Source organism: Kogia breviceps, chromosome 18 (assembly GCF_026419965.1).
Source record: "Kogia breviceps isolate mKogBre1 chromosome 18, mKogBre1 haplotype 1, whole genome shotgun sequence".
Taxonomy (NCBI): domain Eukaryota; kingdom Metazoa; phylum Chordata; class Mammalia; order Artiodactyla; family Physeteridae; genus Kogia; species Kogia breviceps.
In genome coordinates, this window is record NC_081327.1 from 17,048,676 (window position 1) to 17,062,573 (window position 13,898).

General features: G+C 38.3%; 1 protein-coding gene and 1 long non-coding RNA gene across 12 annotated transcripts in view; one reads left to right on the top strand and one right to left on the bottom strand.

Annotated features, from left to right (window-relative positions):
• Positions 1 to 13,898, top strand: part of LOC131745545 (uncharacterized) — a 95,713-nt gene that overhangs the window by 77,177 nt on the left and 4,638 nt on the right. For 2 of the 4 annotated variants that reach the window (XR_010837930.1, XR_010837931.1), the window contains 2 exons: positions 783 to 845; positions 11,252 to 11,400. This is a non-coding gene — a long non-coding RNA (uncharacterized lncRNA). Of the gene's footprint in view, positions 1 to 782; positions 846 to 11,251; positions 11,401 to 13,898 lie in introns of those variants that run through there. The other 2 variants (XR_010837932.1, XR_010837933.1) reach the window with 2 other exon arrangements.
• The window catches only part of DPY19L3 (dpy-19 like C-mannosyltransferase 3), a 73,083-nt gene continuing 69,325 nt past the window's right edge, over positions 10,141 to 13,898 (bottom strand). For all 8 annotated transcript variants that reach the window (XR_010837929.1, XM_059046030.2, XM_067020139.1 and 5 more), the window contains one exon: positions 10,141 to 13,879. Coding sequence is in view for 7 of the 8 variants with exons in the window: in XM_059046030.2 (XP_058902013.1) it covers positions 13,718 to 13,879 (162 nt within the window). In the remaining variant the exon portion in view is untranslated. The remainder of the gene's footprint in view (positions 13,880 to 13,898) is intronic.

Genomic DNA, 13,898 nt, shown 5'->3' on the forward strand with positions numbered 1-13,898 from the left:
ACTAAGGAGCCCACCTGCCGTTACTAAGACCCGGTGCAACCAAAATAAATAAATACATATTTTTAAAAATGTTAATGGGCTTAACAGCTATTAAACAAATGAGTAAAATCTCTATGAAAAGATATGGAATGATTTCTAGGATACATTGTTAAGCAAAAATAGCAAAAGTGCAAAAGAATATATTCGTGTAAGGAAAAACGGAAAATAAGAAAACATACACACATCTGCTTATTTTTGCAAAAAGAAACAAAGAAAGAATAAACACCAGAAACTAGTAAAATGGATTGTGTACAGGAGCAAAGTCGGGTGGGAAGATTAACGGAGAAAGTGACAGTTCTCTGAGAATATTTTTGATTTTTTTGACTTTTGTAATCATATTAATGTTCTAAATACTAAAAGAAACAAACAAACAGAACAGCATGGATGAGGAGGGGGGAAACCTAAAACTAAATGCAAACATAAACCCCTGAATCCAACTGTGTTTCATAAGAATAACAACCACAATAAAGGGGGAAGTGATTAATTCGAGTAACATTTGAACGCAATACTTTAACCATATACCCTCAGTCTAAAAACCAACCAACCAAACAAAACCAACCAACCAAACAAAAAAACCTGCAAATAAATCCTGAACTTTTCGGAGTTGGTTTGATTTTCATAGTGACTTACAGGCATAGCAATTCTTGTGTGATTTCGGATTGATAATATTGGGAACCAGGGTTCTCACTGCAAAAGAAGAGACATAAATATCGATTCTTTTGTTTGTTTTTGTTTAACTTTAGGGAAAGCAAGGAAGAACACTGTGGGGTTGAATTGGAAATGGCTGTATTGGCACAAAGCCATGTGTATGTATATATTTATGCACACACATATATGTATTTAAATTTTCTCGCGCTTGCATATATGTGCATGTGTATGTGTGTGTGTGTGATTCTATATTTCTTCACAGAGTCCACTGAAAAAGCCTAGAAGCCATAATGCTCAACAGCAATGAGCACACCTAGCATCTAGTGTTTGGTTTCTAAATATTTACCATTTCCTATCAAAAGGACCAGAGCCCCTTAGAGAAATGTTTGGTTATAGGGCTCAGGAAGGAATCACACACAATGAGCACTGAATGTCTTATTGTACCAGAAAGAGAGGAAAGGTTAAGATAAATAATAAGGTGTGTAAAAAAGACAAGATCTAGCTTGAAGGACTTCAACTGTTCAAATCTAGAACAATGTGAACATTGAAATAATAAGATCAGGGATGGGTTGTAAATCTAGTGGGAGGAGTTGGAATTGATGAAGAACGGTTTTTGGTCTCAAAATATCTCCTCACACATCACTTACTCTTTATCATTTCATAATTAATAACTATACAATGGGTAATGGGACAACACTTTTAACTAAGTGATCAAAATTAATATCACTGAAAAAAGAAAAATGGTATCATGTGTCTTCAGACGTGATGCCCTGAGAAGGACACAAAATCACCTGTTTAGTATCAGTCTCTCAATGTAGTTCTCAGTGATTACACTACAATCTAAACAGACTAGACACTCCTATTGAAACATTTTCAGAATGGAGGAAAAAACCCAACTATAAGTTTATAAGAGACACATCATAAATATAGGAATACAGACAGTTTCCAAGAAGAAGGGTGGAAATGTATATATATATATATATATACACCACGCGAAGAGAATTGCTGTGACTCTGCTAATATCAGACAAAGTAAGCTGAGGCAATAAGCACCATTTAGAAATTAAGTGGGGCATTTCATAATGTTAAAGAGACTCGTCCACCAGGAAGGCATAATGATTCTAAATCTTAATTCTAGACATATAAAGCAAATTAATAGGAGTAAACTGAGAAATAGGAAAACGCAACAGCCACAGTGGGAGATTCTAACACCTTTCTCAACAACTGACAAGAAGAAACAAAAAATAATTATATATATTGAATATCTGAATAACAAAATTAAATTTGGCCTAATAAATATTAGAGCACTGTATCCAATAATAACATAATAGATATCCTTTAATGTATATATATTTTTTGTCACCAGTTTTTTTTTTAAATTTTTATTTCTTTTTGGCTGCGTTGGGTCTCCGTTGCTATGCGTGGACTTTCTCTAGTTGTGGAGAGCGGGGGCTACTGTTCGTGGCAGAGCATGGGCTCTAGGCGCCCGGGCTTCAGTAGTTGCAGAATTTGGGCTCAGTAGCTGTGGCTTGAGGGCTCTAGGGTGTGCGGGCTTCAGTAGTTGTGGTGAGCGGTCTCAGTAGTTGTGGCTTGTGGGCTCTAGAGCGCAGGTTCAGTAATTGTGGTGCAGAGTCTTAGTTGCTCCGCGGCATGTGGGATCTTCCCGGCCCAGGGCTCGAACCCGTGTCCCCTGCATTGGGAGGCAGATTCTTAACCACTGTGCCACCAGGGAAGTCTCCCCCCAACTTTTTTTTTTTTTTTTGGACTACTGAATGCCTGGTTATTTTTGAGTGGAGATTTCATTTTCATACACTCCTTTTGGAATGTAGGTGAATCAGTTTCTTCGATAGGTAACAGGAAGGGAAAGTCAGCTTGCCCAAGAACAATGCATGAGGCCAGCCTCAGGGGGACAAGTAGGCACTTGTCATCCACAACCTAGTATTTCTCCCCCCGCTTCACTGGGTGGACACACAGCCTCTTATGGCTACTTTCTGGGCCTGCTTCACTTTCTGGAGGCTGGCTTTGTCTGCTTTGGCATGCACACAGCTGCTCCAGCCCTATGATTTCACAGTTCAAATTGCCAGTGGAGGCTGAGTCGGGTCCTGAAGTCATATTTCCAATGATACTTAGGGAAGATAACTGACTTAGGGTAAGACAGCTGCGGTGAGGGATCATGAATGTGGTCTCCTGCCTGTTAAAGAGGCGGAGGGGGCAAACTCTCTGAGAAGCAGATGTGGCAATGCAGGTAACCCAGCTGCTACAGATGGACAGACCATAGGTTTTTCAGTCATCTCTCTACATGGCCAATTATCATAGTTGTGGCACTGGAAACAAATGTTACTTACCGTTTTCCTAGCTTCCATGGGAAAAAAAAATGTCAAAAGAAATCTGTGGCTGGAAAAAAGTTACATACAAGATATCTGTGACAGTTTTAGCTGAGATTAATAGTGCTTATAATGGGTTCCATGAAGGATGGCATTACCGGTAAGATGATACAAGCAAAGTACCTAGCAAGCACTGTGCCGGACCTACAATAGGAACTTGAAAATGTGTTCTTCTCTTGTACTGAACATGCATTCTCAGCATCTTCCTTCCCAATAACACTCTGGTTTTCCTAGCCATGTGATTTACATGCAATTTGTCTCACATTCAACTCCAGAGGGAGAAACTGACTATCCTAATTGTCAACATAACCCATCCCCATGGTCTCAGCGATTGGTTCTAAGATGGACACATGAACCAGAAAAATTCCATTCTTTGACCTTTGAGCTATCTCAGAAGTATACTCTCTCCCCTCTGAACCTGAACCATGCCAGCACATAGATCTTGAGAGCAACTGACAGCTAGTCTAGAAGCAGGAAGAGGTCTATGAGGATGGAGATAATATGTTAATACTAATTGAAGGAGAGCAGCAAAGTGGACAGAGAGGCACACTTCCTGGACACAGCATTGATTAAGCATCTCCAACTTAACACGGCCAATTCATAACTCTTTATTCTTGCTCCTGCAAAAGGGCTGTTCCTTCCCCAGTATGTCAGGTCAGGACAGGTGAGACTGAGGTGCAATAACAAACAACCCTAAATCAAGGTGACTTACAACAACAAACGTTTCTTTCTTACCCTGCGTGTTGAATGCAAGTTGTTAGGAAGCTTTGTTCCACACCATCCTTTCTCAGAACCCAGGCTGCTGGAGCAGCAGCCACCAACTGCGAGAGAGTTCTTGAGGATTTTGCACTGGCAGGTAAATGCTCTGACACAGACGTGACACATCTCATTGGCCAGAACTAGTCACAGGACTGCATCCAACCGAAAGGGAGGCAGGGGGAGGGGAGAACCAGAGTTATTTGTTGAACACTAATAATGACTATCATGCCAATCTTTTCCATCTCAAGAAAAGGCACTACCATCATATGGTTACCCATATATATACCCGGTTACCCATCATATACCTGGTTACCCAAGTCAAAAAAAAAAAAAAAATCTAGGTGTTACCCTTGACTTTACCCTTATTCCCAGTGAATAATCCATCAGCAACTCCTATTAACCCCACTTATCTTCCTTCTCCATCACTACCATTCTGTTCCCCAAACCACACCTTTTAATTGGACTACTGAAATACCCTTATACTGGTCATCCTGCTTCCAATCCTACTCTCTGCCCACCCAAGTCTAATTTCCACACGGCATCTGTGGTAGGCTGAGTAATGCCCCCCTGCCCTCAATTTCCACTCCCTAATCTCCAGAACCTGTGAATATGTCATGTTACTTGGCAAAACGGTCTTTGCAGATGTGTTGAAGGTTATAAACCTTGAGACAGGGAGATTATCCTATATTTTCTGGTGGGTTCAATCTAATGCCACTAGCCCTTAAAAGCGGAGAACTTCCCCAGCTGAAATCAGAAAGATGCAGCAGACAGGAGGTAGAAGTGATGCAGCAGCATGGGGCTCCGACACCTTGTTGCTGGTCCTGAGGTGTAGGGAGCTATAGCAAGGACCACAGAGAGGGCACTAGGAGCTAAGGGTGGTCCCCAGCTGAGAGCCAGCAAAGGAACGAGAGCCTTAGTTCTACACGTGCATGGAAGTGAACTCTGCCAACAATCAGAATGAGGCTGGAAGGGGACTCATCCCTAGAACCCTCAGAAGGGAACCTCGATTTCAACCTTGTGAGACTTTGAGCAGAGGAAACAGCTGAGCCACGCAGACTTCTGACTACAAAACTGAGAGAAAACATAACTGTAATGTTTTAAGCATATCTTGGGGATTTGATATGGCAGCAACAGAAAATGAATATAGCATCCATGGATACTGTTTTTTGAAACAAAAATTAGATAATGTCACTACTCTGCTCAATCCTCCAATGTTTTTGTATCACATTTGGAGCAAAATTCATCCTCTTTACTGTGGCATATGTGGTCTGATGTCTGCATACTTCTACCACTCTCTCCTTTCCCCATGTTCTCATTTCTGACCCTTAGTCGCACCAGGCTCCTCCCACCTACTTGCCTCCTTCTAGTCGGTCAAATCCTAAATGCCATCTCCTCAAAGAAGCCTTTCTGAGCACTTAAAACCAAGTAACCCCCTAATTACATTCTATCACAACATCTCAATTCTCTTCAAACATTTGGCATTTTCTTATATTTTTTCTTATCAATTGTGTGTATCCTCCACTAAAATATAAGTTCAGTGAAACCATGGACCTTGTCTGTCTTGTACACTAATGTGTTCCCAGTGCCTATGGGTATCAATAAATATTGAGTCCATTTTAATCACTGGGGCATTAGATTAAGTCTTACCTAAAGGCCTAATGTGCTAATAAATTCCTTTTATGGTTTGAGCCAGAGTTAGGCTTTCTGTTAACTCTCAACATGAAACTTCCTAACTTTGTTTTCCCTTAGAGGAGTTTTTATAGCTCTGTCTAAAGCATATCATCATAACCATTTTCACTCAGTACAACAGGATATTTTTATTCATGTTTATATCATAGGACCTTCCCTATCCTCAGGCCTCACCCTGTCATAGAGTAGGTGCTAAGTACTCATGGAAGGAATCACTGAGCTGAATGATGGCATAGGAAGGTTGTGTTCATAATGTTCATAACCCACCAAGCTCTTACAGAGATTCAGATTTTCTATTAAACAAACAAACAAAACCGCTGCCCACACAGACAGAGCAAAATAGCTGTACAGTAGGTCCCCTAACAATGGTTTTGTCCATTTGTACTACACCGTTAATTATCAACAATCCCCAAACACTTTCCTGGCCAGAGAGAGAATCTAGCATGAGATCAGGCATTGTAAAAAAAAAAAAAAAAAGCAGCATTAACAGCAATGAATTACGAATGAGCACAAGTTATATAAATAATCTTAATAGCAATGATAAGAGAGATAATTGTTCACAGGTGTCATTTCCTGGGGGGAGGGGGATCCACCTTTTCTTGCAAAAGAAAATGCTAATAGTTTCATTAAATTTATGAGCCTTAGTTAGCACACTGCTGTTCTAATTACTGTGCTAATCCTGAAATCACGTTCCTTCACTCCCCTCCCTCTCTTAAGTAGATTCATACACAATCAGACACTTGTGCTTTCTTTATGAATATGTGCTTTTTGGCAGGGCTTTGACATTTATCTTCAATGATGATGTTGCTTCCAAAAACATGCAGGCCACCAGCTTCTCAGTCTTTTTCTATGGCTCTTTTTTCCTCTCTTCTATACGCATACACACCCAGACACAGACACAAACACACCTCTCTTTGTGATGTGAATATGTAACTCAGAAATTACTAAGAAGTTGATTTCCTTACAAGCTGTTCTTGTTAACCTCCTTCTGAGTCCCTAAAGGTTTTTGTTTATTTTGTTTTTTGAAGATATTTTCTATAGCAACATAAGAATATCTCACATAAAATTACCAAGGGCTCTTTAACATCTGTCTTTATTATCTAATTTTGATGATGATGATGGTGATACCCTGTAGCTTCCACCTATTGTACTCACCATGTACAAAGTATTAGGCCTAGTGGTTTAAATGTCATGTCATTTAATCCAGTCAATGGCCATATAGGTAATTATCAAACCTCTATTTACAAAAAAGGAAAGTGAAGCTAATAGTACAGATAGCTTGTCCAAAGTCATATAGCCCCATTCTCTTTCTTCTCTTTGTGGGCCTTCAGTTACACTTACAGGATAAAGTGAAGTGTTCTAATATATGTCTCATGCTCTTTCATTGTTCATCCTTTTCTCCTTTATGTTTTAGCCTGAATATTTTCTTCTAGCCTATCATCTAGTTGATCAATTCTCTCTTCAGCTGTGTCTAATTTGCTATTTAACCCTTCACTGAGTACTTAATTTATTACATTTTTCAATTCTAGTATTTCCTTTGTTTTTTTATAGTTTTCAGTTCACCTAAATTTTCCATCTTGTCATTTAATTTCGTGAAAATAATAAGCAGTTATTTTAAAAGTCTATGCTTTAAACTTCAATATCTAATTAGACTGTGGCTCTGTTTCTATTTCAGTTTCTATTTCAGTCTTGCTTTTTTATTATTCCTAGTTATTTTTGATTGATGGCTGGACCCCAATTCCAACGTCTCCTCAGCACTATATAACCTCTGAAATCTCTGTTCAGCTCTGTTACTTATTAGATGTTCTCTGCTAAGTCATACATGTGCAGGTTATGAATTGGCCAAGGACCCAAAGGGACTTCTCAGATTTTCTCTTTCGCAATTCCCTCCTCTCTGGTACCCTGCCCTTCCAACTCCTACCGAATCTCAGCCATAGGAGCATCCATGAACTGCAATCTCTTTATTTCAGTAAGACTGTCATTCTCTGTTTGAGCTCCATTTTCCCTGTGCCATGGTTTGGGAAAGACTTTAAGGGGAGAAAGCCAGGGTAAGACTGGGACTCACCTTGTGTGTTTCCCTTCTTTCAAAGATGGTAGTCCTGGACTTCCCTGGTGGCACAGTGGTTAAGAATTCACCTGCCCTGCACAGCACAGGGAGATCAGCTCAGTGCTTTGCGTCCACTTAGAGGGTTGGGATAGGGAAGGTGGGAGGGAGATGCAAGAGGAAGGAGATATATGGGGATATATATATTATGTATAGCTAATTCACTCTATTATAAAGCAGAAACTAACACAGCAGTGTAAAGCAATTATACTCCAATAAAGATGTTAAAAAAAAAATCTGCCTGCCAATGCAGGGGACACAGGTTTGAGCCCTGGTCCGGGAAGATCCCACATGCACAGAGCAACTAAGCTTGTGCACCACAACTACTGAGCCTGTGCTCTAGAGTCCACAAGCTCGCGTGAAGCCCGCTTCTACTGAAGCCCGCGTGCCTAGAGCCCATGCTCTGCAACAAGAGTAGCCACTGCAGTGAGAAGCCTGTGCACCACAACAAAGAGTAGCCCTCACTCGCCGCCACTAGAGAAAGCCCACGCGCAGCAACAAAGACCCAACACAGCCAAAAATAAATTAAAAGAAAAAAAAGATGGTAGTCCTGTCAGTTGCTGCAAAATACACTGTATTGGCCAGGCTGTAGTTTTCTTTTTAACCTATCTGTGTATTATGTCTCCTTTTTCTTTTCTTTTTTTTTTTTTTTTGTGGTACGTGGGCCTCTCACTGTTGTGGCCTCTCCCTTTGCGGAGCACAGGTTCCAGACGTGTAGGCCCAGTGGCCATGGCTCACGGGCCCAGCCGCTTCGCGGCATGTGGGATCTTCCCAGACCGGGGCACAAACCTGCATCCCCTGCATCATTAGGCGGGCTTGCAACCACTGCGCCACCAGGGAAGCCCTGCTTTTTCTTAATCAGGTGTACCAGGTGTTTTTTAATTAATCTTTTTAAAAGATGCAGCATTTTTTGGTGGGGAGGGGTTGTTTATTCTACTATTTCCCTAGACAATTGATTTCAGTTCTTACCTTTTAAATTTTAATCTTCCTAGTTTCTCGATTTGTTAGTTTTCTTTTTGTTTCTATATGAAAAATCCCGAAGTAGCTTATACTGTATCAACTCATGGCCAACCTTGTTTGATCTACATGCCTCACAAAATGACTTTGATATGAACCCTATACATATATAATTCCACCTGTAAATATTTCAGTATATATTCTAAAAGATAAAGACCTAAGAAAATAACAATGTCTATATCACACCTAAAATTTATAATTCTTTAATATCATTGTTCAAAGGGTTCTTCTACAGTAGAGCTGGGGGACAAGACAGAGCCAAGTTCAAACTGCCATCTTCCCAGAATCCTCCCTGCTATAAAGGCATGGCTTTCAAACTGACTATAAACTCACAGTAAGAAATAACATTTGACATTGCACCCCAGAGCACAAATAACGACATTTATAACAGAAACAAATATTTCACAAAATACTTATATTTACCGTATTGGCTGTCCACTCTCTCCCTTCCCTTTCCCTCTCTCTCCCCCTCCTCCCCATTTCCTCTCTCTCTCTCTCTCAACCACTAAATGTTGGTCACGACCCACTAAATTGATTTCACATTACACTACAGTTCTGTTATCTGCACTTTGAAGAACAATCCTACAAAGCAAATGTCTAAATATCAAATTAACTGAAAAGGGGGACTTCCCTGGAGGTCCAGTGGTTAAGACTCTGTGCTCCCACGGCAGGGGGCATGGGTTTGATCTGTGGTCGGGGAACTAAGATCCCATGTGCTGCGTGGCATGGCAAAAAAAAAACAAAACAAACAAACAAACAAAAACAAAAACTGAAAAGGTTTGAGATGAGGGGCAGAGAACTAGCATTTCATCTGCTATGTGCCTGTGTCACATGTCAAACCACGACACATTCAGTTCATTCATATCCCGAATCTCTCACTTATCTATATTGTTTGCAATTCTTAATTTGCCAGACCATTCTAGCAACATGTACTTAATAGCTTTGTACTTAATAGCTTTAGTGTAAGTACACTGAATTGTATACTTATAAAGAGTCAGTACCGAATATTTGAGAATCCACTGCCGTTTTCTTCTATTTGGAAGTATATCCGTCTCCCTGACCATTTCTGCTTGGAATTTCAATATCTGCTTTGAACAACCTAACATCAAGCATATTTGTTATCTATACACTCTTACCAAAAACGTGAACCACCACCCATTTTCCTAAGTTACTAAAGATTGAGAGTTTAGTCAAGAAGTAGAAACAATTCCAAAGGTCAAAACAACAGCATTTATCTCTTTGAGGATAAATTCAGCTGACAGCAGCCTTCTCTTTAGAAGTCTTAACTATAAGCTTAAGGTTCAAGTAAAGCAAATAAGCAGCTATCAAACCAAATTTTGTGAAAAAGAGAAACCCCTTCAACATTAGCAAGTACAATTAAGACCTTGTCACATCCATCTTTTCATGATTATACTCTATTTAGCACATATTTAATACATTTCAATAAGCCAGTTCCTTGGTTTTTGACCTTCAAAGAAATGAAAGACACTCATCTTGTGTAACTTAGCTTTATTTAGTACATAATCTTCATACAATTCAGTACAACAAATTATAAAAGCTCTTTGTAAGATTTTACCCAGAGGATATTAAGTACAGAAAATCAATTGCCACGAGAAAGTAAGCCACTCTCTCATTTTAAAAGTTTTTTTCCATGAACAGACAAGCACTCTCTTCTATGCCAAAAAGTTGTCATATATAAAGCATTTTGGAGCATATTGGCCAAGATATATCATCTGAGAACATTTTTGTTTTTCTACTAATTCCAACGTTTAAATGAAAATTTAAAAATGGACTATTTCTAGTTAATTCAGGTAAGTTTTGGCCAAAGATGAGCTAAAATTGTTACAAGGTTCATGCGGAATCAGAATAAACCTTTTTAGTTAATTGTAAAGATGCAGACCAGATGAAATATCTACATATCTCCTTGCCAACACCAGCACCAACCCAACACACACACACACACACACACACACACACACACACACACACACACACATATTTATTTAGTTGATCTCACAAAAGTCAAGAAAATCACCTTTAAGTGGACAACAAATGGCCTAGATAACACCTAATTATGCTCCTGGCTAATATATCTGAAATGAATTTCTATTTTTTAAGTCTGTAATAAAGTGACTGGAACCTTTCAACTCTAGTAGAAGTAGATTAGCCACTGTAATCAGTATCAGTAGTTGGTCATTTAATGAAGTTAAAGTTGGTTAAAGTAGGGAATCAAAACTTCAAATGTATAATTGCACATTTATTTGCTCATCTTCTGATGTAAAGCTGGGGCCTTTCCTTTGCATAAGGGTCCAATGATTACAGTTTTATTTTTGCATAAATCATACCAATAATAAGATTTGGGTACTTTTTAATACCTCCTGATCAGTCTAGATTTTTTTTAAGGTGAAATGAGTACTAAAATAAATAAATTTGTGAAGCAATCTAAGCTCAGAAATTTTAAGTTCCCAACCAATTAATTTAAAAGTAATTTTTATTAGTGGCAACCTTTATCAAATCTTACCAAAGCATTCAAGCTAATTTTTGCAGACAGAAATAACCCTTCCATTTTAGAGCGAAATTTCCTGGGTTTATGTTGAATCGTGTATTTACAGCGGGAAGTAGAGCATGCAGACAAGGTTGGCACAGGCAGAGAACTCAAAGGAGAGAGCAGAGGCCTAAGAACGCCAGGGAGCAGCCCCCAGTGGTGCTGGGCCCAAGTCAGCTTACAAGAGGGATGGAGACTGTGAAGGGACCCGGTGAGTCGCGTAAGTAAAGGTTAATTAAGAGCACTTATTGTACTTAGAGGTTCTTTTGAATGCTAACTCTGAAGCAAAATCAAGTGGTCTTTCTACCCATAAAATTCAGCGGTAATTTGTGGATATTACCAAACATTAGCACAGCCACTGAGATCGTGTGGCAGGGAGCTTAGAGAGCCAGGGTCAGCCGCTTCTCCTCTCTTCCCTCCCACGTACTCCAATGAGAAGGTCATAAAAGAGAATACTGAGGAACACTAAAAATATTTAATATGATTCATTAAGAGATTTGGTCACCAGGAAATAAAAATGTCAACTATACATGGTCACAGTGTTTTGGAAAGAGTGTATGTATGGATTCAGTCTTGCAAGATTTTTTGGCACTTTATATTTTTCACTAAAGACTGAACACTAAGTGTTTTGGCAACAAATGGCACCTGAACTGTGAAAGAAGGATTACTGTATGGGATCAATGTGGTGATGATAAGCATAAAAATTTAAGTACATGTTTCTTGTATACTGAAACTCCAAATACCCAAATGCATAGATTAATAATACAGGAATATTTAAAATAAATTGAAATATTTCTGAGAAGGTAATAGAGGGTTTTAAAAACGTAACTAGATAGTCTAACACGTTGTACCTTACATGTGCTTGGTTTCAATTAGAGTAAGGCACTCACTGAAGGATGGACTGACCCATGCTGTCAGCTGCAATAGGCATGCATCATTACTGGCTTAATTAAAGTTTTAATACTGATTAAAATGTTTTATTATTGTATTATACTAAACTGCAGTGGTCTCCAACCTTATTAAGGGATACAAGAAAGATGTAATTCAGGAGTTTCAGTTGCATAATTTAATAACTCAACTACTGTCAATTTTTTATTTAAATAAGTTTTGATAAAAGCCAAGTATCCTTCCTTGAACCCAACATGATAGTGTAAAATTTCTTTTTGAATACTGCTTAATAAGTAGTAGCTGAATAGAAAATCATTTGAACATGTGATATATCCATCTTCATGTCTACAGTGATTTACTTCAACACAATTGCAAGGAGAAATATTTAAATCATTTCCAACTGGCATGAGAGGTGAAAGTTAATTTCATTAGCCATCTTGATTTAATTAAATACACAATATGCTTTTATCAGTAACTTTTACATGTCCCTATCATTAGAAATGAATTACAAAAGCAATTATCAAAAATTTTTTGAGCAGGTACAAGGTACACATAATCCTCTTCGTTGTTTACAAATAAGCATAATTTAGAGGCACTTGGTTACCTTTGAGTAAGAAAAATAATAACCTATCAAGGGCCCTCACAGTAAGATTGGAGACCACAAATCAAACTTGGTATGAAAATGCTCTCTGCCAAAAATATCATAGTAGTGAGTTAGTTAAGATACATTTTAAAAATAGTAAGACTTTGCAAGGTTCTAGGCTGTAAAAAATACAAAGGCTAAAAACAAAGAGTTTACAAAATTTTGCAAACCCAGTAAATTTGAATGAGTAAGAAATGAAGAAGAATTTTCTTACTTGCAGGATAGATTAAATAGTATCAACAGGTTTTAAAATAGTAACACTATACAGTAACAAATTCTACTCAGCTACATAACATTTCTGCTGCTTTAAGGACTTACAATATGGAACTTGTAACATTTTTCTGTGTCCAGCATTAAAACATTCATGCACATGCCTGTGTACACACATACACACACTGACACATACTACTGAAGTGCTACACATTACATTTCAGATGGAGCACAACAAAAAATTTTAGATACATATGAAGACCTAACATGATTTTTAAAAAAATATTAAAAGCATGACAAATGAAAAACGTGATAAAATTTTAGGTGAAACAGGACAATAGAGAGCTTTTTAAAAAGCCACCAGCTGGTCTTCACTAGTGAAAAGATATTAAATAATTTAATTATGTATCCCCTCAATTCGATTCAACTATAGCTGTTGTAAGTCAATTAAAAATTAGAAGTATTTCAAATCTTGAAACAGGCTCTAGATTTCCAACATGATATGCAGCTGTTCAGGCTACCTATGGAACTGTTCTCCCCAACAACAAAATTGTAGATCACTTTTAGAAAGTTGAAAACACTTAGGCTAAAGAACATTAATGAAACAAGACAAAGACTGAAGCATGTATAAGATACTTTCAAAGATGGTAATGCTTGTGTAAACATTTGTAGACTTAATTGTATCACAGCTTTAAGGTACCGGTTACCTAATTACATTTGAAACCTTATCTATTGAGTTTCATTATGATGGAGTTTCACATATCAAAAATAGAGATTAAATAGAAAGCTCTGTTACTTGTTTCTGGATAGCTTGTAAACGTGGAATGTTTTGTTCTGAAACACTCTAGTGAAGTATGCTGTGTATGGGGGCAGGTTTCTTTTTATCTCTTCACAAAAGCGAGGGTGGCCTGCAAGTTTCAAATCTGGATCATTCTCTCCTGGGCCATCCATCATCTAAAACCAAAACAAAACC